The sequence below is a fragment of the Epinephelus fuscoguttatus genome, linkage group LG16 (assembly GCF_011397635.1).
Source record: "Epinephelus fuscoguttatus linkage group LG16, E.fuscoguttatus.final_Chr_v1".
NCBI classification, from domain to species: Eukaryota; Metazoa; Chordata; class Actinopteri; order Perciformes; family Serranidae; genus Epinephelus; species Epinephelus fuscoguttatus.
In genome coordinates this window covers 6,693,661-6,720,774 of record NC_064767.1, presented here as the reverse complement: position 1 = coordinate 6,720,774, position 27,114 = coordinate 6,693,661, and the positions used below count along the sequence as shown (strand labels likewise).

General features: G+C 37.6%; 4 protein-coding genes across 5 annotated transcripts in view; 2 read left to right on the top strand and 2 right to left on the bottom strand.

Moving 5' to 3' along the window:
* The first annotated feature begins 1,067 nt into the window (after positions 1-1,067).
* Positions 1,068-6,547, top strand: LOC125903317 (G-protein coupled receptor 4-like). Its single transcript, XM_049600176.1, has 4 exons — positions 1,068-1,125; positions 2,774-2,971; positions 3,906-4,093; positions 4,177-6,547. The coding sequence occupies exons 2-4, from the start codon at positions 2,789-2,791 to the stop codon at positions 4,757-4,759; spliced, it is 954 nt and encodes a 317-aa protein (XP_049456133.1). The 5' UTR covers positions 1,068-1,125; positions 2,774-2,788; the 3' UTR covers positions 4,760-6,547.
* Positions 6,548-8,620: 2,073 nt separating this feature from the next.
* lhb (luteinizing hormone subunit beta) lies at positions 8,621-11,705 on the bottom strand. Its single transcript, XM_049600183.1, has 4 exons — positions 11,677-11,705; positions 11,201-11,295; positions 10,028-10,146; positions 8,621-9,029 (listed from the first exon to the last, which is right to left on the bottom strand). Exons 2-4 carry the CDS (start codon positions 11,292-11,294, stop codon positions 8,796-8,798), a joined length of 447 nt encoding a protein of 148 aa, XP_049456140.1. The 5' UTR covers position 11,295; positions 11,677-11,705; the 3' UTR covers positions 8,621-8,795.
* Positions 11,706-13,643: 1,938 nt separating this feature from the next.
* On the top strand, positions 13,644-18,475 carry LOC125903322 (cytochrome c oxidase assembly protein COX20, mitochondrial). The gene is made up of 4 exons (XM_049600184.1): positions 13,644-13,791; positions 15,642-15,756; positions 16,763-16,826; positions 17,054-18,475. The coding sequence occupies exons 1-4, from the start codon at positions 13,759-13,761 to the stop codon at positions 17,196-17,198; spliced, it is 357 nt and encodes a 118-aa protein (XP_049456141.1). The 5' UTR covers positions 13,644-13,758; the 3' UTR covers positions 17,199-18,475.
* A 2,546-nt stretch (positions 18,476-21,021) lies between these two features.
* LOC125903312 (high-affinity choline transporter 1-like) overlaps positions 21,022-27,114 on the bottom strand; it is a 12,986-nt gene continuing 6,893 nt past the window's right edge. For both annotated transcript variants that reach the window (XM_049600168.1, XM_049600169.1), the window contains 4 exons: positions 25,817-25,960; positions 24,799-24,952; positions 22,978-23,195; positions 21,022-22,730 (listed from right to left, as the gene is read on the bottom strand). In XM_049600168.1, the coding sequence (XP_049456125.1) occupies positions 22,179-22,730; positions 22,978-23,195; positions 24,799-24,952; positions 25,817-25,960 (1,068 nt within the window). In that variant the 3' untranslated portion in view covers positions 21,022-22,178. The remainder of the gene's footprint in view (positions 22,731-22,977; positions 23,196-24,798; positions 24,953-25,816; positions 25,961-27,114) is intronic.

Genomic DNA, 27,114 nt, shown 5'->3' with positions numbered 1-27,114 from the left:
GGCTGAAGCTTATGATGCCCAGGCCTAACAACACCACTGGTTGCAGTCAATGTACGTCTATCTCTGAAGTGATTCAGAGCAGGATTATGCATCAGCTGCAATGTGCTTAACAATATTGATAAATTCTTACATCACAGTAATGCTAATGAAAAAACAGAACAGCAGAAGTAGGTCCTAATTCCTTGACATGGTAAAATGAAATGGGTAAGTGTGTTGGTGCGCATATGTCGACAAAGTTCTCAAGAAGAACCAGTAACACACACAGAGACAGTATTGGTCATTGACATGACGGAAGATTGAGGGCATATGTCTAGACTGATTAGTCAACTCCAAAGCACACATCTTGCATCTATGCATTGCTTCCTTTGCTGATGCTGTTCCACTCCCATTTCAAGATAACTTTTAAATTCAAATTAGCTTGTCATTTATATCTGGTGTGGGCTCCCTTCCATCACATTCATTGAGCCAGTTTGTGTCAAGTATATTTCATGTGCATAAGGCCAGTAAGATAAGACATATGGATCATGTGTAATTATAAGATGCTACATATAAAATTGTAAGTTCAATATGTATGTTATTTTATCTTGCTATAACTGAAGAGACACTCATTTCTTTTTATCCTTTTGAGGCAAATGTAACAGGCATACACACGTCTTAAGTGCTGTTTCTAACAGATGCAGCATTTGTAGTCATACACTTGACTTGCTTGAAATGCTGTTGAAACAATGGTTGCTATATAAAATAGATGTCTTTCAAGATGTATTAATTTAATTTAGCCTTATTGTAATAGACATCTATGTGTCTCAGTGTGGCTCAGCTGTTATTTACCCGTCAAAACAGCAAAATCTTGAGCATATGCACCTAACATGCATTGGTTAATTACTGCTTACATTGTGGTATTTTATCAATCTCACTTTCCTCTTGTGCTAATGCATATTTTTGCTATTTTGCAATGTTTTCTCTCTTCCTCAGAAGATAATGATCATCTACACCCCCTCAGGGTAGATTATCACCAAACTATACTGCCTGGTACAACCTCCCATATTTATTTTAGACTGGATGCTGAGGTCACATCAGACACTGGTGTAGGAAACGCTTTCAGGTGGGGTCTTTCAGCTTTCAAAGGTAAATTTTGTGACATAACATTACACAGATTATTGAAATAGAGGCATTATAAACAGGCAGGAAATGATTATGAAACCTTTAACAAGCCGACAGCTTTGGACTGTAGCTGTACAGAATGTTTAAACCAACTATGTTTTATTAAATTGGGTGTTTCACTCTTTTTCCATAAATTGCGAGAAAGACAAAAGAGCATTTTTAAGAAAATAGCTGAAAGGTAAAATACAATAGAAACATGCAAGAAGAAGATACTGTACTTTTTTCAATTAAGTAAAACTGGGTAATGAAGAATAAACAAGGGAAATGAGACAGAGCACGCACAGTTAATAGGTATGTTCTAAACCATCATTAATCTCATGAAAGCTATTTAGAATGATATTTCCAGTTTTCCAGTAAATGATGACAGCTGAAATATCTCTGTGTTGTGAAATGATATGACCGGTTATATTCAGCTAACTGTTTCATACATGAATAATGACTACCTCAGTCAAGTTTATCTACATTTTTTTTAACTTTGTGGGGTAATGCATGTGTTGCAGGCTGGCATCAGAGCCAACCATAGAAGAGAGCAACCTCAAAACACAAGAGACAGTGCCACAGCAACAGAAAAGCTGGCTTCAACTCTAATCAAAGTTAGAAGACAGACCAATTATGTAAAAAAAATTCTGGTTAGATGGAGGCTGGTATCAGTTGTGGGTTATGTTATGTTTTCCGATGGTTTCTTTGAGATTGAAGGGAGGACGTTGATAAGATCATGAGCAGTCACCCGACACAAGATAACTTTGCATTTATCTATTTATACATTTATCCATTGTGCAGCACCGCCCGTGCATTAGTGTAAAAGTGAAATGTTAAACGTATATTTTGTTCATGGTGGAGCTTTTGTTTCTGATAAAGTGCTGGATAGTTTAATAGATAATAATGCATGATATTCTAGTTGTTATATTCTCAGTGTAAATTCTGAGTCTGCAGTGTAACCAGTAACATGTCCCTGTCAGGCAAATAGTATGATGTTTCTTTCTGAAGTAGAAGTACACAGTAAGTTCCAGTTTAGTGGACAGATGATTTATCAGAATTTCCTCCCAACATAAAATCAATACTTGGAAAAAGTGCTCCTTAAATGTTACTTCATGTTACCAAATTTTATTTACCTTCACGGGTCTCCTGTCACAGAAGGATTGGCAAGATATTCCTGAGCTGCACAACATTTCTTGCATTCTTGCAAAGTTTTGCAAATGGTTCATCAAATTTAGAAATCTTTCATGTAATCCTCCTCATCCAAAGAGGGACATTCAACAAGTAGTGGGACACTGAGTTTAGAGGTCAGGCAAAACATCCTAAACCATTGTACATTAATATTAAACATTGCTTTAGATTACTGAAACAAGTGAACAAAGTTCTGTGGCTGCAGTAAAGACCTCACAGCAACACGTACATCACAGGAACTTGTTGCACTGTCTAGAATTTTATTCCTTGATTAGATATTATGAGCAGATGATGTAACATTTGATCCAATTTGATTGTGGTTGTAATATACTATGTATTCTGTATGTGTGTGAAGTTGCATCTAACAGCTTTAGTGTTATCTTTAACAATGTTAGGATATTAAACAACATGCTGCCCTTCTGTAACCTCATCTCTTTAACTACAGGTTTTACTCTGAAGAATGGAGGATTACTCCAACATTCATACCTACTCCCCAGACATAGACTTTTATTATGTCTTTGCCCCATTTGTCACTTACTTTTATCGTGGAGAAACTGGATTTATCATAAAAGTGGTGACATGCATTATCATTTGTATCGGCCTTCCTTTGACCCTCATGGCCATCTACGCTCTTTTTTCTCAGGTATGAACATCATGACTGAGATTTACCTATTTACTGTTTGTGTCATGTGTCTCTCTGTAAAGGATTATGATCTGGGTTGGGGGCCAGGTGTCAGAGGGCTGGGATAAAGTAGTGTAACCTCTACACTAGGGAGGCCCCTGGCCTGCCAAAAAACACCACTGAGAGACTTCAGCTCATTAAAAATTCTGCAGCTTGGCTATTAACCAGAACCAAAAGCAAAGAGCACGTCAGGCCAGTCTGAGCTACTCTACATTGACTTCCTGTTACATTTAGAATTGATTTTAAGGTCCTCTTCCTTGTATACAAAGCCCTACATGGGCTGAGAGCAAGCTACATTGCTCGATCATTTGTTAATTTTTTGCCTCCAAGAACACTGCAGTCATCTGCTGCTGGTTTATTGGAGGCTGCAAACAGCTGGAAGAAGATTGGGGATGCAGCCTTTGCCAATTATGCCCCAAAGCTATGGAACACACTACCTGTAGATATCAGGAAAGCTAGCTCGCCTGAAAACATATCCATTCCCTTTAGCCTTTAACTGGCCCTGACGTTCCTAATACAGGTCTGAAACTCTTTCTTTTTATGCTTCTGCTGTCTATTTATGACTCTTTTAAAGTCTTACTTGATTTTATGATTTATAGTTTTGCAAATCTATGATTTTATGAATCAGTCAATCCATGTTTTAAACTGTTTTAAATGTCTTTTTATACTGAATTTCCTTGTTTGTTTTATGTCCATCGTGTCTATTTCCATACTACTCAGTGCTTATACTGCCCTTATTGTAAAGCAACATATCTGACTGCACAAAACAGGGGTTAAAGAAAAATTTATGAATGGATCTGACTGCAATTTCTGGGCAGAACAAGATGACTTATTTAGGAAGAGGTGGAGTTCAGAACATGTTTACAGCTGTTGGTTTATTTTTGATTTTCTGCAGGTGCGAAATGATCATGTTGCTCCGATCTACATCAGCAACCTTCTCATTTCTGACCTCATTCAACTCTGCTGCTTGATCGCTGAGGTGGCACAACCTAAGGACCGCAAGATCGTTAATATCTTCACATACATTTACTACTTTTGTGTGGGGGCCAGTGGTGGCTTCATGGTGTGCATCGCTCTGGAAAGGTATCAGTCTGTCTACACAGTATGTGTAGAACTTGTCTTTGACCATTGTATAATTCTGAAGCTGTGTCTGTCTTGTATTACAGGTATTTGGTTATCGCATGTCCACTGTGGTACCGCTTCAGACGAACCATCAAGATCTCTGTGGTGGTTTGTGTCGTGGTCTGGGTCCTTCCTCTTGCCTTTCTCCTCCCTTTATTTATCTGCAAAGATGGGAAGGTTCAAGAAATCATCGTCACCATCTTTTGCTTCCTTCCCCTCCCACTGCTCATATTCTTCCTGGGTGGGACCCTTAAAGCCCTGTCAGCTTCCATCTCTGTCCCTTCTGATGAAAAACGACGAATTGTAGGAATGTTGGTCCTGGTGCTGCTCATTTACATGCTGTTCTTCCTGCCCAGCATCATTTTGTTATTGGTATATGAAGCCAGATCTAACGATACCCTCAGAAGCCTGTTTCCTGTGTTTCTTAGGTTGAATCCTGTTGCAGACCTATTTCTGTATGTTTTCATGAGGAAAGGGACCATTGACAAGCTTTTGGCCTCTGTGTGTTGTTGCAGAATGGACAGCAGTGATATCAGCAGTCCAACAGTAGAAATGAACCCATGTCCACAGTCAGCTATAAGGGGAGAGGGAGAGAGAGAAAGAGAGACAATAGAGGGAGATGTGTAGGCAGTTAGATAGACACATATTCTGTCTTCAGCTGATATGATTTACAAACTGCAGAAACAGGAAAGCCTTGTCTTTTTTATTCTATTTATGAAAAGGAAGTAAAAATCAAGCAAAAGGAATGCAATTCAGAAAAGAAGTTGAAAAAACTTAGTATGTAACTAGTTCAATTAAAAACATTAAGGAATCTATGATCTTGCATTCTGGATTTAAAAGCATTTAACAAGATTAATGCTCTTAATTTAAAAACATCCATATTCCATCTCAAGGGTACAGAATACATAAATGCACTTTACTGCCCAATGGGAAATGATTTGGTGAACTTGCTCTGGTTCCGTAATGGCTTCAACAAATGTAAATAAAACATGTTTTTATGTGTTTGTTAGCTGTAAGTTGATATCTGTCCTTATTACCCTTTAATCACAAAGGCAAACCAGATATTGTGTTTGATTTACTGAGCCAGTAAAGCTACCACAGTGTCTTATTCCTAAACCTATATTTTGACTTTTAAATAATAGTTCTAACTATAATTGTAATCACAATTGACTATGGAGGGGGTTCGAGTAATGGTACGAGCAGCTGACCAACTGGAGATTATGGAGACACTTAAGAGGGAGACCAAAGAGGACAGAATTGCAGTCATCAATACGGTATGTAACCAAAGAATGGGTAGGGTAGCAGTACTCTGAGTTGTAAGTGATGGGCAAAGGCAATTAATATTTTGTAGATGAAAGTATGCAGACCAAGTATGCGGTTTAGTACTTACAAGGAGAACCTCAGTTTTATCACTGTTGACTTTGAGGAATTTGGATGAAAGCCAGGATTTAATATCCAATAAGCAGTCAGAAAGGGAATTGAGTGGAAGAGTGGAAGAGTGGAAGTAGGCTTGGTGGAGAGATAAAGCTGGGTGTCATCAGTATAGCAGTGGAAATGAATGCAGAATCTTCTGAACAGATGGCCAAGAGGTAGAAGGTAGATAATAAATAAAAGGGGACCAATTACAGAGCCCTGTGGAACACCATTAGTAACTGGAAAAGAGTTGGATCTGAAATTTCTAATTTGAACAAAGTGAGTGCATCCAGAGAGATATGATTTAAATCAGTAGAGCAGTGTCAGTGTGGTAGCTAGTCTCTCTAGAAGGATGTTATCTGAAATGGCATCGAAGGCTGCTCTTAGATCAAGAAGAATGAAAATAGTTAAAAGCCCAGAGTCAGCTGCCATTAGGAGATCATTAGTGATTTTTACCCAGGCTATCTGAGTACTGACGAAACAAGTGAAAACCGGATGGAAATTGTTCAAACAGATTGTTGTGACTAAGTTGAATGTGGACCTTAGCTGCAACTTATCTTTCAAGTATTTTAGAGAGGAACAGTAAATTTGAAATTGTTTGGAAATTGTTCAGGTTGTTGGGATCAGTTGGGAGTAGTAGCAGCAGGTTTGAGAGATGTGGGCACAAGACCAGAGATAAGGACCAGAGGTCTGTTTGTCTGTAACATATAATACTGAGAAAGCATCTTAATAACTTAACTTTTTTTTTTTTTTTTGGTGTCTCTCATACATATTAATATATAATTTAGTCCTTTACTTTTTCTCAGTGATTTTTTGCTTTTTTGTACAGATGTTATACTAAACTACATACTATTTGTTTATCTTAACTTACCATAAGTTTTATTTTTGGTGTTTTAGTGGTAGGCATACTAGTTATTAGGATGTGATTGAGAGCAGGTATTTTTATTGTAGTATGTGCTTGGCAATATGAATCAATTGTGTAATGTTATATGTAATTTTATGTTTTCTGGAGTTTTAATAAAAAAATATTTTTTCTTGATAAAATCGTGAATGTCTGCCTTCTTTGACTACGTTTTTTTAATTACTAAATAATAATTTTCAAATAATATTCTTGAAGTTTTCCCTGATGTTTACATTCATCTGGCAAACACTTTTGTACAAGGTAATGCCAGATTTTGAGGAGCTAAACTCTACTCAAACTTTTTTTTTTTCCTTACCACCAATTATAGCTTATGTATGTGTTTGTTTTGCTTTTTTATCTTTATTTAGCTAATATAAATAGTTTTTGTGTTTTAGTGTGAGGCAGGATGTAATTCAGAGCAGGTATTTTAGAATAGCTATAATGTTTGTCTCCAGACAGAATGGGAGTGTCTGCCTACAGGGATGGATTACTGAACGGGCAAACTAGGCACAGGCCCAGTGGCCTACAATGTAAGGGGGGCCTCTGACCTTCACTAGCAAAATATTGAATGTGAAATTAACACATACCAACCAGGAAGAGACTCAAAATGACCACAAAGAGACATTAAAAGACCACATGGAGATGCAGAGGAACTGCAAAGACACAGAAAATAACTACAAAAAATGGGCTAAGCAACCACAAAAAATACACAATAAAACTAAAAAAGACACAAAATGACGCCAAAGAGACCCAACCAACTAAGACACGACAAAACAACCACAAGGAAGCACAAATGAGCATACTGAGATACAAAACCACAAAAGGTGAATAACAACTACAAAATCTGTGGTGGGGTTCATTTACTCATAATCCGGCCATGGCTCCCTATTCTCCTGAGACCCGAACTTTTGTTTGGCATGCATTAGTAATTTTTCTTAGCTATTTTGGATCAGTAGGACCTGCTAAGTATAAAAAACCTAAACATTGTCAATGATAATCAAGTCCCAATGTCCTCAAATGACACAACAATGAAGTCCCAAGTCCTCAAATGAGACGATAATAAAGTCCCAGTGTCTGCAAACTAGTAGGCCTACTTCCTGATTCCTAATGTGTCTTAGCTTGTTGCTAAAATTGGTCAAATGTTTGCCATATTAAACTACAAACATTATTAATTATAAATAAACAAGTTCCAACTACAAAATGTAATCAGGTTTTGGACCTGAGATGGCAGCTATTTGTTTTCACATGGATTACTGTATTGTGCTCTTAGATGGCTCATAAACGTGTCCACTAATGAGGACAACAGGTCTATGTTACGTAGAATGAAGAATAAGGTCAAGTAAACCCAAAATGTAATGTCCTTATATGAGGACGCAGGGTTGAGATGGAATACTGTCCATGGGCCATGAACATCACAGGCAAGTTTGTAATATTTCCAGTCAGGGAGCTTTTTATTGCTCCTCTGTAAACGTTAACAAAAACTTGCCATGGGAACTAAGCCTTCTGACGTTTGTCCCTGTAATGCTAACTAAAAGCAGAGCAGCAGAAATAGGTACAAATTTATCAGCATGTTATAATGACGTAAAATCAGTTGGATTAGGGTGTGGGTGTGAGTATGTGACAAATTCTCAAGAAAAAACAGTGATGCACAGGTTCCGTAGTCGCCATTAATGTCACATAAGATTGTGGGTTTAGATATTTGGCTATAAATTAGTCAACTTCACATTAATTTCATGGGTTGTCACATAACTCCCACTGTGTCTAACATGCACCTCCAAAGCACATTGCTTTGCTTGATGATGTTTTTCCACTCCCAGTTAAAGCTGACTGGTTTTACATAAAGTAGCTATATTAGCTATTTATGTCTGGTGGGAACTCCCTCCTTGTCATATTAGCTGAGCCGGTTTTTGTATTTCATGCGCATGAGGTCAAGAAGATAAGATGTATAGATAATGTGTAAGTGTGAGACGCTGCACAAAAATGTTTATTTTGATGATAATGTTAATGCTTAATATTCCTGTTATAATTAAACAGACATAATCTTTTCTTTTCTTTCCTTTTTGAGGCAAATATGACAAGCAAACACATTTCAACTACTGTACTGTAAGACAGATTAGATCTTACATGTATTGCATCATGTAACACACACAGGATGGTGCTTAGTGGTTCCTGGGTGTTAACCAGTAAGTTCGAAGAAAGGTCAAATGTGGGTAATTTCCTAGTGTAACTGCACGAGAAATAGATACATAACTCTTTTGCACTGGTAAATGTAACAATCTTTATTTACAACAGTTGATGCTGAATGTAAATCCAGTTTATTAATGTGCTGAATGCTGCTATTGCTTGAGACTAGTAGTAGAAAGGTATGTCATTCATGCAGAAGTTGGGCTGCAGGCTCTCGAAGGTGCAGTCAGATGTGTCCATGGCACAGCGCCCGCAGTGGCAGCTCAAAGCCACAGGGTAGGTGACAGTCGGGTCCACGCCAGGAGGACAGTCAGGAAGCTCAAATGTCTTGTAGTAAAAGTCCCGGTACGTGCACACATGCTGGTACACATTGCTGAATGGTATCTTGATGACAGGGTCCTGGAGGGAAACAAAAATAACAAGTTAATCTCAAAAGAAGACTGCCACAGTGCTGTTAACCTACACATCATATGTGGAGTGGGGAGCAGGACTCTGTGACTGCACAGCTGATGTAAACATTGACAGAGTCAACCGCTTATTGGACAAAACGTTCACATCTGGGCTAACAATTTAAGTTAAATAACCCGTGAAAATACAAATTAAATGTGAATATAAAGGCCAAAACAAAATGTTTAACACAAAATGCAGATGTAGATGATTTCTTAAATCCATTGAAGCACACTGTAGCATACATCTTTTCTCACCAAGACAAAGAATTATCTGCTACATAGACACTATATATTTTATTTTTCCTTTGCCTTAATATTATAACTGACTCTTTGTTTTATTATGTCTAGAGTAAGCAAGTAAGTAAGTAAGTAAGTAAGTAATTGCCTTTGCAGCAGAGTCTAGGCTTAATTGATGAACTGAAATGAAATTAACTGAGGGACAGTTACAGTTAGGTTTTATTAACTTTCAGTCCAGTTAGCAGTTGGCTTATTTGATTTTTTGTTGTTGTTGTTGTTCTTTTTATTCCTCACACTTGCCCATTTAGTCACACATTTTACCACTCAATACTATCTTAAATGTTGTGTGCATCAGTCATTATCATTTCACTCTATATGCAATGAATATGTCTATGTGTCAGATGTTTGTTGCTATGTCTGATGCGGTCTATAAGAAGGGACAGCAACTTTTGCACTTCCTCAGGAAGTTAGATACTTTTGATGTAGATAGGCAAATGATGTTTTTCTCTTGTAACTGTTTTATCTGTCTCCATGAATGCTTTCCATAGTAATCTGAACATCAGGGACAAAAATCCCCTGTACTGTGACGCCCCTGATGGCTATCTTTGACCATCTGGGATAATAAAGCGACTAAACAGAGAGACACAGAGAGTTGTTTTTGGTTTTTTTTTTTTTTTTTTTTTACAACTATAAGATTCTTTCCTGTACTACCTTGGTGATGCAGTGACCGCTGCAGATGGTTGTTTCTACTGGGTGACACTTTGGACAGCCTTCCTTCTCTAGAGACACTGTCTGGTTGATGAGCTGGCAGGGGGGCAACTGGAAGGCCGCTGGTGACGGAAGACATTGCAGTTTGTTACAAATCTGTCACACACTGACAGTGTGCGTTTTCTCAGAAGAGTTGATGAGAAACAGAGCGTCGCTGCAAACGCATCAGCTGAGACAGAATTGTTTGTTCTACAGAAATTTCCAGTCTGAGTAATGTTCACTTGCCCATTTTTCTGTTGAAACACACTTCTTCTTTCTTGGTTATGAAAAGCCACTTCCACTTTGATGTGAAAAGCCATTCATACATATTCTGCACTGATGTACTAACAATTCAAGCACAGCTATGTATTCCACATTTAGGGAAAATGTATAACCATATTCCATATCTACCTTAATTTTTTAAGTTGTTTCATGTATTTGCTTGCTTTTCTTTAGACTTTTATCAAAGCCGAAATTTCTGCTTGAACATTCATATTCACTTCACTTACTACTTGCTACATGCCTCTATCCAATGCTTAACCACAAACATTAAGGTGGATCTTAAGGCTTCAAGGAACAGAAAGTCAAACCTCTCCACTTTGCTACGTCTGCTTTAAATCACCAAAGTGTACAAGTGAATTTGACTTTCAAAGCCAGTGTTGCTCACATATTATATAGTGCAGCACAGTACGAGATGGAGACAGTGCCAGAGGGATGGAAATAAGCACCAAGCATGAAGCACCTAAAATCAAACTGACACGATAAATAATGATAATAAATAATAAATTAAATTAAATCAAATAATAAAATGAGGATTGAGATGTACCATTTTACGTAACCTGTTGTAGGTTTATTTATTTTACTTGGCTTTGCGTTTGTCCAGGAAAATGTGCCATTATAGTTTATGTGAATAGTGCCGTCTGTGTAAAGAGTTCCGCTGGTCACCAAAAGATGGTAATAAAAGTCAAAGATCTGAAAACCTGCCTTTCCAGTAAAATAAATAAATAAATAAAAACAAAAATAATAATTTAATCTAATTTAAAACAATAAAAGGCTTGGGATTGCAAAAAGGTTCCCGTTCTCTGAAAACAAAAACTCAGATCAATATAATTAAACGTGTCGGAATATTTTATTTACCTGCAGGAGCCAGAGACCAAATGGAAGATGAGGCTCCCAGAAACAAACTCAGCATCAAAGGAAACATCACTCTGCCGACCTGTACAGCCATCATCCTGCAGAAGACACAGCGAGTTAGTTAATTAATGACAGTAACAGCTTAGACTTCATGGGTGCTTGTAAAGAGTAAAAACACACAACCTAGGAACCCATCCATAAAGCATCAAGCTATAATATATTAAGCATTGATAATAAAGTAATTAGTGGCAAACCTTTAAGTATATCTACTGTACAATGACACCTGCTGTTCTATTATTGATATTTCCCAACTTCAGCTGTTTAATACTTTCCATAACACTGTATTTTACAGTTAATGTTATTTGCTTAAATCATTCAAAACACTTAAGCCTCATTAAAAATTCAAATGGATAAAAAAAGCTTTCAGATAAATCGAATACATCGCTTTGTGGTTGTTGGTGTAAAGCAGCCTGACTCACTCTCTAGTGTCTGCAGGCAGTGTGCTCAGGACTGGGTGTCCTGTCCTTTATACAGCACAGAGGAGTCAGAAATCCAGGATATACTCACTCATATTGGATTTCAACCATGGTTACATGTTTTTGTTAAAACAGGGGGTACATAATGCAGTTTTAATCTTTATTTAACAACAGGATTAGTCTCTGTCCGTATCATTACATCCTGTTTACAAGACTCATAAAAGCTGCTGGGATTATTTAGACTTGTATTAGAAGGAGCAGGCTCAGTGCCTTGCTCAAGGCCACCGTGACAGTAGTAATTTGTGAAGGAGGGTTTATGACCTGATGCTGAACTCTAAAGTTTAAAACTGGAATCACAACCAACAAGGGTTTAATGAATAAAATCATTGTAATGCAATAAAAGGTCACGGTTTAAATAGTTAGTAGGCTACTATTAAATATTCATTTTTACAGAACATATAATGCTGATAAATAACATTGTGTTGTAGTTTCTACCTTTTGTATCCAGATCTTTGACTATGTTTGTTTCTCATCCATATGAATCATGTCTAATGTCTTTATTTGTATGAAAAATCATCTATGTATGTAAAGTTTTCTTCCATTTTTTGTTTCTAGTTCTTTTGTAATAGGGGAATTATGACCTGCCCTGCCATACCCTCTGAAGCTGCTGTAGTGAGCTGCTGTCCTTGAACTTTAATTTCTCAGTCATGCATTGCAGTAAATGTTTCATGCACTAAAATAATAATATTTAAAGACATCACCTTAGGCTTTAAAAACTGCGGTGGGCCATTTGTCACTATTATCTGTCATTACAGCGGGTAAAATAAATATTGAACACGTCGTCATTTTTCTCAGTAAATATATTTCTAAAAGTGCTATTGTCATGAAATTTTCACCAGATGTCGGTAACAACCCATGCAATCCACACATGCAAAGAAACCAAAATAAATAATTTCAGAAATTAAAGTTCCTGTTTGAATATAGGCTACTGTATATCCCATAGACTGCTAAAGGCTATTATTGTTTGTCAGAAGAGCCTGTTGTTGAAATATTTATGTGAAGTCAGGAATTCCATTTTGACCATAGTGCAGGATGAGGACTGTCAGGTAGTAATCTGCTGCTGCCGGTGAAATAATCCTTTTTTATCGGTGTGGGAGCACTGTGACATGCTGACTTCCCTCTGACCTGGTTCATTTCATATTTTTAATGGGTTAAGTAAACACTGTATGATTCCTCTTTCCTGTTTGGGACAAATGAGCTGACGTTCAAAATTCTGCCATGGGATATCAGTTTCATTAACTGCTTCTTTTCCTTATTGTCTGAATTATATTATAAAACTTAGTGGATCCAAGTGAGGAAATTTGGGTTGCAGGAGAAAAGCAACACATACTTTAGCCTAATTGCCCCCTGTATTCAAAATATGAACTAAATTGTCAAATTATACTGTTTATTTTCATGCCAGGTGGTTACATTTCATTAAATATAGAATATTAATGGATAAACACTTATACGGCAGGATTGTTAGTTGCTCATTTGGAGGACATATATAAATATATATATAGCCTATGCAATTATTATTATTATTATTTTATTTTTTTGGTGCAACATGTCAACAATGTGTAATTGCATCTCTAAATAGTCTAAATCAGCAGTAACCTTTAAATTTAACACAAACAAGAAATTCCTGAAACAAACATAAACTAAATAACACATAATTATTTGCAAAAAGAAATAAACACTGAAACCCAAATAGGGAAAAGATGGGGGAGGGGTATAGACATTATACACACACATAATTCTTTATCTTTTAAACATTTTTTTGTAGTTGTTGCTGTTTTTTAAGATGATATTTTTAAACAAAGCTGTAATACCCTTAATGTATGTTTATGGAATTTAGCATGTACACCGGAACTATACATCAGCCGTTTGCTCTTTTCGAGTCGGCGATTAATAACCGTCGGACTCATTTGGTAGGTACAGCGCATGCGCCACAGCCAATATGGTTACGAAAACGGTTGTTACATGACGGTTTTCGAGGTAAATTCAGTGTCAACTTTGCAATAGGAGAGAAATAAACGTGGTACAATGGCAGAAGAAGAGCAGGAGAGCAAGAACAAGGTAAGTGCTTCATGTAACTGTGTGTTTAAAGGAAGCATTTTAAATGGAAGAGGCAACTAGCTTCCAGTGTTTAGAAGGTCAACAGCAGCGGTTAAAAACTGATTCAAACCTAATTCATTAAGTTTTCAGAGTTACTCATGGAAATGTAGTGTTATTTTTGCCTTAGTGAGACTTTCAGCTAATCTGAAATCCAAAGCTACATGCATGCTAACACAGAGAATAGACTTACATATCGGTATTTCACAAATTTGTGTCTGAATTGTGTATCAACATTGGGAGATAACAAGCGCACAATTAACGTTGATGTTAACCTAAATCGAGTTTAACTTTAGGTTATCTTGAGTCAACATGACGTTATATCAAGTGTGTTAGCCAAGCCGAGCTATTACAATAGGCCAACGAAGAGCTAGCTAGTAATAGTGCTAGCTAGTTAGCTAGCTAAGCAGCAGAAGTGGGAGGTTTTGACAAACCAAATTCCATTCGGATATTTCATAATTTAAAGGTTACCTAGGGACCCGGATACTGAACTAACCTGACGTTACGTTTGTATTGACAAACCTTCAAAAGCACTCGAGCAGAGAAATTCGGCTTGCAGAATAGTCACCGCACAGCAGTGACTTTCAAGGAAACATTGATTTCCCTCCATAGATTAACACATTCGCTGCTTGCACCCCTATGCAAACGTCTACGCTTTGTTGGAAGGAGCTTTGCGTGATGTAGTTGGACCCATAGACTGTATACAGGTTACGGCCTATACTGAGTGGATAAACATTTTTAAGTCATAGTCATCGGCTACATTAAGTGTCACAATTTAGTAAATCGAGGATTTCTTATTGTATGTACATTGACACTCCATTCAGTAAAAAAAAAAAAAAAACAACAACAAAATATTGCCTTGGCTGCTCTCTGGGCAACATACACTCTGTATACATTCTAACACACACTGTTACATGGGGCCTTCAGGATAGACAAAATGCACTATACTTATGAAAACATTAAATAAAAAAGAGGTCATTTGAAAGCATATATAAAATGACAGTATGCATATGATACGACTCTTTGTAATACTTGCACATTAAATTACCATTACTTAAGTATGAATTCATGATCGGTTTCAGTATCATTTAATGCAGGGGTGTCCATACTTTTTTTTTAATTGGAGCCAGATTAGATCGTGAAAAAATCAGAGGGCCAGCTGGTTCTCGCATCATATGTGTTAAAAAAAAACACATACTAATGACACAAATGCAATTTTTTTTATCTTTAAGTGAAAAAGTATTCAACTCTCCACCTCTCCTGAAAGTGGTGACCCTCGCCTTTGGCTTTGCTGTGGCCATGTCTGCTTTCTAGCAGGAAGTATCTGGTATTAACTAATTTTTCGTTTGCTTGTATAGTCTTATGGGGGCTGTGAAATTGCGCCTACCTGGGGTAACAAAAAGATGTCTTCGGTGCATCGGTACATTAGGCAAACAAGAATGGACGGTTGAGGAGATACTGGCACACCAATTTAAAAAGTCCACAGGCTGAGATCAATGCAAAAATAGCCTATTTATATAACACATCTATGCAGAAAAAAAGGTGCTCTGAATGCAAAAAAAAGGGTAAAGAGTGAATAAATGTTTTCAGTCCTTAACTATCATGATGCAAGTCACATGAAGACAAAAAAAAAGTGACCTTGCTTGGTCAACCAATATTTTGGTAACCATATAGTGTTTTAAAAGACAAGCTGAGGGCCATTTAAAATTGGTTTGCAGGTCACAGTTGCCCCCTGGACCAGTTACACATTGTTGACATGTGACAAAATCTTCTTCTGTGTCTTTGGCCTTCCTGTCTTTCTGTCTGTCCCTTAGGGTTTCAGGCTGCTGGGGATTCTGGATGTCCAGAACACTCCGTGCGCCAGAGATGCCGTCCTGCATGGAGCTGGAGGCTCGCTAGCTGCTGGCCTGCTACATTTTCTGGCCACTAGTGAGTGTTATTTAAGTCTGAAGCTTTGTGTGTATGTGTGTGCTCATAGTGCCTTTATGTCTGGAGCATTGGACCAAACAAATTTGGATTAATCTGAATCTGAATTTAGTAATTGTTTAACTTTCCACTGAACTTTTCAATGATTATTAATTCAAATCAATCAACAATCCATCCAGCCAAAACAGGATTTTGAGAATTAATTAGATAGTTGATCACTGTAACATCTCCATGAGTGTACAGGTGCAATGCCACTGGAGTATGTCATATCGATAATGTGGGAGGGACTGTACCTTGTGTTTGTGTTATTAACTAAGGGGAAGTTGATATTGAAATTTGCCTTTCAAACTCCCTACAACCTAAATGCATGACTTGAACTGCACATCCTATGAAAAGGTGATAAAATATTTCAGTGACTCACTTTAAGCCTGAAGAAACAAGGTACGTTATGTGTTTTGTGTTTATTTAGATATTATTTACTTTAGTTAACCTAGCAGGATTATTGTATAAATTAGCATAAAAGAAAACCTTTGCACAAACTCTTGGTATATCCAAACCTTTTAGCTCTGATGTCTTCAACAAATCAGTTGCTTAATCCCTTTAGAGAAAAGTACAGATATATGCATCAGAATTATTTCAGACCAAAAACCACATAAAAATTTCCACTATCTCTTTTTCTGACAATGATGGGACGTTGGTGGCTTAGTGGATAGAGCAGGTGCCCCATGTAAAAGGCTGCTGCTGCAGCAGTCCAGGTTCGAGTCCAGCCTGTGGCCCTTTGCTGCATGTCATTCCTGCTCTCTCTCTCTCTCTCTCTCTCTCTCTCTCTCTCTCTCTCCCCTTTCCCACTTGGCTGTCCTGTTCATTATAGGCAAAAATACCCAAAAAAAAAATCTTAAAAAAAAAAAAAAAAGAAGTTGTTTCACATGGTGAGGGAAAAGTTAGTTTGAACTCTGAGTATTAGTTTACCCATTAAACTCACAGCAGTGGTCTGTCCTGTGTTCTGCAGGTCGTGTGAGGAGGTCTTTTGACGTGGGATTTGCAGGCTTCATGCTCACCACACTGGGGTCCTGGTAGGTTTTTATTCTGACTGAAACGTCATCCTTGTCTTGTCTTTTACTTTATCATTTTAAAAACATCTTTGACATATCTACCATCAAAGAAAAACATGTAATCTTTACAAACACCCAGCTGCCAATATTTTCAGAATTCTTGTCCCAGCATGATCTCACTTCTTACTGAAGTTTCCTCTTTAGTTACTCCTGCTTGTAACCTAAACACTACCGTGTCTCCTGTTCAGGTTTTACTGCAGGATGAACAACGCTAAGCTTCGTGTGCAGCAGAGGATGATCCAGGACGGCATCAAGAACAAGGTTGTGTATGAAGGGACCATTCTAGACCCCACAAAAAAAACTGGAGCAGAAACACCTTCAGGCCCCTCATGACCTCCAGCACCAGAATTCCTCCCCTTTTTTATGTAAAGGTGAGGAGATGAGGACAGTATTAGGGTCCTACAAAGACTTTACATCCAGCTTTTCAACAGAAAAGCTGCACAAATGATGGAAGGAATTTAAATTTCATTTTTTCATGGGTGTTTTTTTTTTCCTTTTGTCTGACAACTACTTCATTAGATCTCATATTCCAGACTGCCACATATGGACTTTTTGACTGAAGAATAAGCTGTTTGTAGAGTGTGTTCTGATCCTGAAACAACAAAAAATGTTTTATGTTTTCTAAATGTTGTATCACCCCAACATTGACTAAGCAAATGTACCAGTTAAACTCTTACTCCCTCTAAACCCTGCGATGCATGACATGTTGTGATTACAGTAATTCCTTTGTCTCTCAGAATAAAGGATAAGTTTGTTGTGTACACCAATCAACCACTAAATAGTCTAAATAAGTACTTTAACACACAGAAGGGGACGACGAGCAATATATACATCCCCACCTTAAATCAATCTGTTGACCACCAGAATGCTCAGTTTTCTGTCATCTGTCAAAGTCAAACACCTGCTATGATGTTGTTCGGGGTGTGGCCTAATGTGTAACACACTTGAAAGTTTTAGCTCAGGACAGAGCAGCAGGTGTTTTCTGTGTCCTAGTGTTGAATCAACCTTTAAAGATATATTATGCAGGATTCTCCTTAAAAAACAATGTATAGACTCATACAAAAGTAATCCCTCTAAATCATCACTTTTCGTCCATTAAAAGTGTACAGCGGTGTATTTATCTGCAGGGACTTTGCCCTTGCCTGTAGTTTCATCTTAATTTGCTGTGTTCAGGATGTTCTTATGCAGCAGAGGTGACATCAGAACTTTATACAAAGGTGGTGAGCATGTGCCAGACTGTCGGCAGCAAGCATCCAAAGGGGAGCTCGGAAAACAATGGACACAGTGCCAAAAAAATGTATATAGCGAGGCGAAATGTCAGCTAGACAAAGCTCGTTCCAAAATCTGCAGTTGGCTTTTTCCTTTTGCTGGCAACAGTGTTTAAAAATGGTAACCAACAATTCCTGCATAGTATACCTTTAAATTCATCTCAAACTGTGATTGTATTTTAAAAGTTTGAATGTTGAAAATAAATGATGCACTGATGTAATAATGTGTATATGCAGTCTGGGATGTTTCATAACTGTCACTGAAATAGCAAGTAATTGTTGCGTCTGCATTTTTCCTCGGAACAGGTGTCCCCATGTTCAGATTTCCTCAACTTGTCAATTATTATGTCTGTAATTTGTAAATCAACAGAAAATTGCTAATTTCGGTCATTGGTAACTTTTCGTAGCTTTGTAGTCATCAGATACACAGTTTGCATTATATTGTGAGAAACAATATGCAACTCTTTAATGGTCTGCTGATCAGACTTAAAGTAAGAAAACTGGGGGGGGGGGGGTCCTCGGAGGTTGAATATCTTGTTTCAAGCAGAAGCATAAAGGTGAAACTACTAGTTAGTTCACTGAACATGCACAGCCCTATTTTAGAGGATGGAGCAGCAAAATTTTGCAAACTCAAAGTGAAGTTCCCACAAGCAAGACCGTGAAACCCTACAGGTAGGAAATCTGAATTTCTTAACATGGCTGTGCCACTAAATTTGCAGTGTTTTGTAAAACTACTAAGTGAGTCATGTACATCGTACTGTTATTCTGTACTGTGGATTCAACTTTTTAAATTCATTATTATGGCTCTGTTATAATGTTGAAGATATTATTATTATTATTATTATTATTATTATTAAGGTAAGTTAGCCTGGATAAATGTGTTAGCTAAATGTCTGTTGCTCTTGACCAGGATTGATGCACTGTTGTATGACCAGCAGATGATGCTACATCTATCCTGGTTGTTTCACTTCATCACCACCCACCACGTGTTATCTGTGAGTTGTGACTTGTTTCAGGAATTCTACACAAAAAAAGTGAAATATGGCAGAAGACATCAAGCAAATTACATTGCAGTGTTAGTTTAGTCTGGTCCAGAACAAAAACAATAAGTCGGCTTTAGTGATGTCCATGTGCTTTTACTGAAAGCAAAAGCAAATTAGTATCTCTCCTCAAAACTTATTTTGATAGTTCATCCCTTTTTACAACCATTTTTTTATTGCTCAAAATGAAATTCTGCACACTTATCTTTATTCAGCTCACCTTCAGAGAACAAACACAAGAGCAGACCTCCAGAATGAGAGAAGCTTTTACAGATTTTTCATCTGTTTGAAAAGAAAATCTTGTATATTATCACACATTCACAAAACATTCGGTGCAGCTAATCCAGACCCCGTTGTAGTCAGAATTTGTGCATTTAGTATTTGTAATATCGGCTTTTCTTCGCTTTTTGAAATACAGACATTTTCATGGACGTAACACCTAAACTATTGCCTTTTTTTCTACATCAACTCAAAGTTTTAATAGGAAAGTACTCATAATTCTTTACATCCATCTGATGCTGACACATTTGTTTCTTTTTGATTATAGTTGTGCCAAAACATGTACAGGGCTTCTTGCTGAGGTATAAAATCTTGTGAAACATTTAAACCATCGTGAAACACTAAAGCCCTCAACTCAATTCCAGACAACACAAATACTGTATAAGCAAATTGATTAATGCAATAGTAATCTGCTCTCCACATTCACCATGCTGGTACTGCATACTCAGCTTTCTCATTCCCATCCTCATCACCAACTTAACCATCAAAGGACACAGGAAGCAGCAAGATCAAAGTCCATTTGACAGCAACACTTGCCTGTGTGGTCTTATTATAGAGGACCTTTATCTCAGTCTGTGTTAGTCTGTCCTGTGGGACGATTGTTCCACTAGAGCTTCTGGCACACAAGTCAAGAGCGAGATGTCATATCTCATATATAATACCACACTGATATATTGTAACTTGACTTAGATTGACACGGACATCAGGGAGGAGGAAGGGCAGACAGTCCGGGCATCTTTCAAAGCCCCGGCATGCCACACAGCCCCATATTGAATTATCAAGCAGAGGGTGGTTATTTTTGTGTGTCATCCACATGTATCGTAGGACACATATGGACACACGTGGACCCAGATTAAGTCATGTGGAGTTCAACAAGTGAAGGCTTTGATTCCAAAACTTATTATATCCACGATTGGCTATATATCCATACAGATTTGGATATTTTCAAACACATATGCATCAGTTATTTAATTACTTAAGACTTCAATATTAAACTGTTAAGTGCATACTTATGCTAGCAGTCAATAGTGAAGACTGGGTACTTTTTTTGTGTAAAGTGTCAGCACACTGAAAATGTTGAAAGGGAATTTCCACTATTTGTTAACTGTAGGTCTTATTTTCATATTTGTATCCATATATTTTACTCAGTATCTCCACTGTAGAGATTAGGGAGAGGCAGAGCAAGAATTACTTTGACCAGAGAGAGGAGCAAAAGCCTTTACATGTCAGTGTTTGACACAATGTGCGTTGATTTTAAATCAACACACATGTGAGGCTCCTTCTTTTCTACCTGTTAATTAAAACCAGAACTTCCCTTTAATATTTAAGACATTTGCTTTATGATAATTTACACTGTGAATTTATAATGAGATTTTTTAAAAGTGATCTTTCTGCTATATAGTGTTTAAAACATGAAAACTGATGTAAAAAGACATGTCATATTGTGGATATTTCAAGTGCAAGACTCCATTTACCACAGCCTGACAAGAAACCTCTAATAATATTTCAGGAAAATAATACAATAGTGTACATGTGTGAAGAAAAAAATGGGCAGGACAAATCCAGGGGTGTTTTAAATTAAATGATTATATTAAATAATTTCAGGTCACTGAAGCCCCTTTGCCTCCATATAATCTGTTTTGCTCAGCCCTGAGTACAGCATAATTAAATCCATTGGCCTCACCAGGTTAATAAGGCAGCTCTGCTGGATATTCTACACACTCACTCAGCAGTGGTGCTGCATGTCAGCAGTACTAACCACTGGTCATGCCTTGGTTTCAACATTAACAATACTTTACTGTTGACATTGTTTTTAAATGCTAAACCCTGCTATAAATTCAGAAACTAAACCAAAAGACAAATACTGTACGATCAAATATAAAATTACCTTTTAAAGCATGGGTGGGTTATCTCATGAGCCGAACAGGCACAATCCCAGGGGCCCAAAGGGTTCAGTGAGCCTCTATATTAAGTGACTTTTATTAATATTTGTCTTTGGAAATTCAAAGAGCTCAGTCAAATACAGGGATGTCTTATTCATGTTTTTTTTGCTCCTGATCTCAATCCGAGTCTTTCACTGCTGAGTACCTGCTAATACCAAGTCTGATCTGATATTTTATTGTATTTTTTATCGTTTTTTTCCAACACAATAGAGCTGCATCATGCATACCAACGGTACAGTAAGCCCACATCAAAGTCTGTAATATATTTGACTCTGCACAGCTCTGCTTTAAGAAGATATGACCTTCATCACAGGTTTCCTTTAATGGTTTTTTATAGAATTGTGTGCACCTATAGCATTGTGTATAATACATGGGAGCTTTGAGAAGGGCTTAAACAGTCCTCCTTCAGCTCCATGAACAAGAAATTAAAGTTCAATCAACAACAGTACTAATAGTTAATGTGCAAAATGTTGCTCAAAAAGACGTGAAACAACTATAACGATTGCATTCCTGGTCAGGGTGTGTGTGGGGGGGGCATTTTATATTTTGTGCCCAGAGGTCTATTGTCTTAAAATCCATCAATGAAATGCTCTTATCATAACAAAGAGCATAGGTGTGATGTTTTTTTTTTTTTTTTAATTTATGCTGTATATAAAAGTATATAAAAATTCAAAATATATTGTACTGTTAAAATTATGTCATTACACATTACATACATTTGTTCTTAAACCAGTCCATACTGATGTAAAATGTATAAAAATGTATTTTAAATGAGGGTTTGACTTAACATGTTGATTCTAACATAGGTTCACACACTTCATTGTTCTCATGTGGTTCTTTTAAATTCTCATTCTTAGTGTCGGATTTGTCGCCATCTTGTGTTTGTATAGAGTACTGAGTCTTTACATTAAAAACATCCCATTTCTCAGGAAGCAGGCCTCGGTTGAAGAGCAGAGACGCCAGGTAGGAGAACAACAAGATGGCCGCCACAGAAGAGAGCATGCAGATGGTCCTGATTGGAGAGCGCTGGACATAAACGCCTTTTACCAGAGTGCATCCTGGGAATTTGATAACAGGTGGTATCCCAAGCAGAGGCTCCCCACATAACACCCGCAACAGCATGCCTGTCACGCAGCCCAGCACAGCCCCATAACTGTTGGAGATGCTAAAGAAGAGGACACAGACAAGCTGCGGCAGCATGAGGGTGTAGGTGAGGTCAGATCGAAGCATCCAGATCATCAGGACACTATTGTCCAGAAAGGTGAGAGAGGTACCGGCCAGACCCACCACCACCACTGAGATCCGAATCACCCACTGGATCTCCCGCTCTGACGCCTGGAGGAGAGAAAACAAACAACAGTCAGAATCTGTGCTTTTCTTTTTTTTTCTGATGGCCCATTTTTGTGAAAAAAGAGATAGGTAGGTCAGGGACACATTGTTAAATCAATACTTTTAAAAATCTACATTCCATCAAATGAATGCCTCTAACGTGTTTAGGGATGTCTAAATGGATGAGTAACACTTTTTGTCTCTTATTGTGGAGGAGCCCGTCACCTCCCCTCACTTTCCTCATCTTCCTCACCAGTGGCCTCAGAATGTTCCTATAGATGTTGGCGGTGAAGATGGAGGCTGCAGACAGCAAAGCAGAATCAGTGGATGACATCACAGCAGCGGCCACTGCCCCAATACCGATAATGGAGATGTAGGTTGGGGTAAGGTGCTGCAGTACGATAGGCAGGACGAGTCCGGTCTCGTTACGTGCAAATGGAGACGGAGAACCATAAGAGGTCATGTTCCAGTCTAAGGAAAATGAAGACAGTTTGACAAACAGGTAAGTGAGAAGATAGTGATAAAAAAGCACAACCCAATTTCGAAAAGGCTGGCACGCTGAGTAAAACATAAATAAAAACAATGCAATTATTTGCATATCTTTTTCACCTATATTCAATTAAATACAATACAAAGACAAGATATTTGTATGTCAAACTGATAAACTTTGTTTTTTTGTAAAACATACACTTACTCTGAATATGATGCCTGCAACATGTTTCAAAAAGTTGGGACGGGTCAACAAAAGACTGGGAAAGCTGTTGAATGCTCAAAAAATCTGAACCATGCTACAGGTAAACAAGGTTAATTGGTAAAAAAAAATGATAGTATTATTTAGAGGTATGAAAGAGGTGCTCTTGAAAGACTCAGTTGTTCACAAGCACGGATGGTCACTTTGTGAAAAACTGCAAGGGCAAACCGCAAGAGCAACCTTTCTCAATGCACAACTGCAAGGAAATTAGGGATTGTGCCATCTACAATCCATATCAACATCAAAGAATCTAGAGAAATCCGCACATAAGGTACAAGTCTGATTTCACTGTATAAAGAATACTACATCAGGCCTCTGGAGGCAGACAGAGTGTGGAGATGGATTAATAATGTTCTACGTCTGGTAAGACTGGAGATTTTCTCATGAAAGATTCAACAGATAGCATATTAAGTTTCAGGCTGAACTGTTGAGGATACAACAGATTGTATCTTTCAATAGACTGTGATCTGAACACTTTGGAAAAACACAGTAAACACAGTTCATCACTGCATCTACAAATACAGGTTAAAGCTCTACCATGCAAAGTGAAAGCAATATATCAACAACATCCAGAAATACTGCTGACTTCTCTGGGCCAGAGCTCATCTGAGATGGACTGATCCAAAGTGGAAAAGTGTGCTGTGGTCCATATTTCACATTGTTTTTGGAAATTATGGATGTTGTGTCCTCCGGGCTAAGAAGAAAAGGACCATCCAGATTGTTACAGCACAAAGTTCAAAAGCCAGCATCTGTGATGGTATGGGGGCGTATTAGTGCCCATGGCATCATGGGTAACTTGCACATCTGAGAAGTCACCATGAACGTGGAAAGGTACATAGAGGTTTTTATTCTGGCACAACAATGCCAAGCCACATTCTGCACCTGTTACAACAGTGTGTCTAAAAGAGTTCAGGTCCTAGACTGACCTGCCTGTCTAATACCATCATAAGCCTCAATGACATTGACAAGTGCATCTGAGACGCTGAATACTTTCTCTATTTTTCTAAATCTAATTGTGTTAAAATTATGATTAGGCTAAAGATTTTATTCAGTATAGTGATTCTAAGATGTTCCCTCATGCACTGCACAGGATTTAATGCGTTTCACTTTAAGTCAGTTATTTTTAATACTTTTCATACTCTGACAGCTCTGCAGACTAATTGTAAAAAATAACTAAGCCAAGTTGATCAAAGGGAGGTAACACTACATATTTGTGTTATACGTGTTATACATCCCAAGCGTTGGATTTTTTTTAGCCAGTGTGAAATGTCACATTAAAACAGTCTAAGAAAAGTTTAAAAAGTTTTGTTTTATTCTCTGTACCTGTTGATGCAGCCACTGCACCAAGGAGAATGGGAGGGATGCCTAATGTGGGAACGATGAAAGCAGCAGCAAAGCAGGTGATCTTGGCTGTTGCCGAGGAGGCAGCTGACAGTGTCCTCTGGTGGAAGTTCTGAAGACCCAAGTTCCCCAAACCCTTGGGAGAGACATAGGACAAACACAAGAAGAGGGAGGAAAATGAAGGAGGAGAGGTAACATTTTGATTTAGTTTTAGTATTTTTCTTAAATTAGTTTTATATTTTTCTTATATTACACAAATAAAACAAGAGAAAGGATATGTCCCCTCTGACTACCATCTCTGTTTTGATTAGAAAAACTAGTCACAACTGGGAAACAGCAGGCAAAGTATTTTTTGATCTGAATGAACAGAAGAGTGTTTGAGGATTCTGGAAATCCTCTCAAAACTGTGGAAAATAAGACTTAGGTTTTAGAAAAATATTTTGGCAAAACAAATGATTAGCTCTTTGACCTAAATATAATAAAACACAAGAGGCACAAACTGCCGCTGGAGCAGCTCGGTCAGAACTTCACCACTTGCAGAGCTCTCAGGACTGCTGGAAGATAAAGTCCTTTAGTTTCCTATACTCAAGCTTATTAACATATTTAGCTAGATCCCTGTACAGAGTTTAATGATTAACAGCTAACCTAAGATGCAAGTTAGATTAGTTAAAGAAAACTGAGGATAGCTGTGAAAGAACCAACTACTTCAAATGCAGGAATTTGCATTTCTACAGCTTCTATGTAAAACATGAAACTTAAGGAGAATGTTTGTATAACACCTGCAGTGCACTCCACTTGATTGCACAAGAAAGATCGCGGTCTATTGAAAGATATAATCTGCAAAAAGTACACTTGGATCCTCACCAATCCAATCTGAAACTTGATATGCTGCCCATGATTCAATCAAACAATGAAGGAAAGGACATCCTTATCCGCAGTCTTGAACAAACTTCACCTTTGACATCTATTGAATCTTCCATGAGAAAATCTCCAGTCTTACCAGAAGTAGAAAGTTATCAATCCATCTCCAGGCTCTGTCTGCCTCCAGAGAACCAACCCATGGAGACTGGAAGGTGTAGTTGTAGGCCGTCTCAGTGATGTCCAACACAGCAGGGCCCATCAGAGCGAAGGGGACGCACAGCCACTACAAAAAAAAACAAAGACTCTCAGCAAACTTAAGTACACTTACAACCAGCCCTTCTGCCCATCGACAAAGGAAGAATGTTAGCTGGCAGGTTTGTTCAATGAAGATAAACTAAAAAAAACTGTTTAAGGGCACAGATTGGAAGCTATCCAAGCATACATTATGCAGAGGTGGGGTACCTGTACAGTGTGTCAGCCTTTTTCAGCATTCACGCATACAGACCGACAGACACATTCACACCTTAGTTTCCAGTTCACCTGACTGGCATGTGTTTGGACTGGAGAGTCCTAACCACTGAGCCACGGTTGCGCCATCTAAGACTTTTCCCGGACACATAAAGATTCCATCATCAGGTCACACAATGGCTGAACAATTAAGAGTTTTAGTCCAAAATAAGATTGTTTATAATGAATGAAACCTTCATTCAAATTTAATAGCATCAAATGTAGACTTTTAAATAACATGGCTAAAGCTGCTTATGTAAATCTTAGAGTTAGATGAGGAGGTCAGTACCACTCTGATATCTGTGCATTTAAGTGAGACTAAGCAACATTTGCTTGACAGTGGCCACAACAAGTGAAAATTATGAATATTGCTAAATGCTTAAATAAGTGCAGATGAGTCATAAAGTCAGTGAACTGAGTCAGTAATTCAGCTAATACAGAAATATTTACCCAAAGGCAAACATTAGCTGTCAGAAACTACTGCACTGCAAAAACTCAAAATCTTACCAAGAATATTTGTCTTATTTCTAGTCAAAATGTCTCATTTCTAGTCAAAAAAAATCTCATTACACTTAAAATAAGACTCATCACCTAATAAGTAGAAAAATCTGTCAGTGGAGCAAGTTTTTTTTTTCTTATTACAAGCAAAAAAAAACTTGCTCCACTGATTTTTCTACTTATTTCAAGTGAAAATTTACTTGAAACAAGTGAAAATTGCCTAAAAACAAGTAACTTTTTAGGTGATGAGTCTTATTTTAAGTGTAATGAGATTTTTTTTTGACTAGAAATGAGACATTTTGACTAGAAATAAGACAAATATTCTTGGTAAGATTTTGAGTTTTTGCAGTGTGGTCATACCAGGACAAGTAAAGCTGCTGCAGAGCCCAAGTGTATAGAAGTAAGGAAGGGTGTTTTTTATTGTGTGTGTTA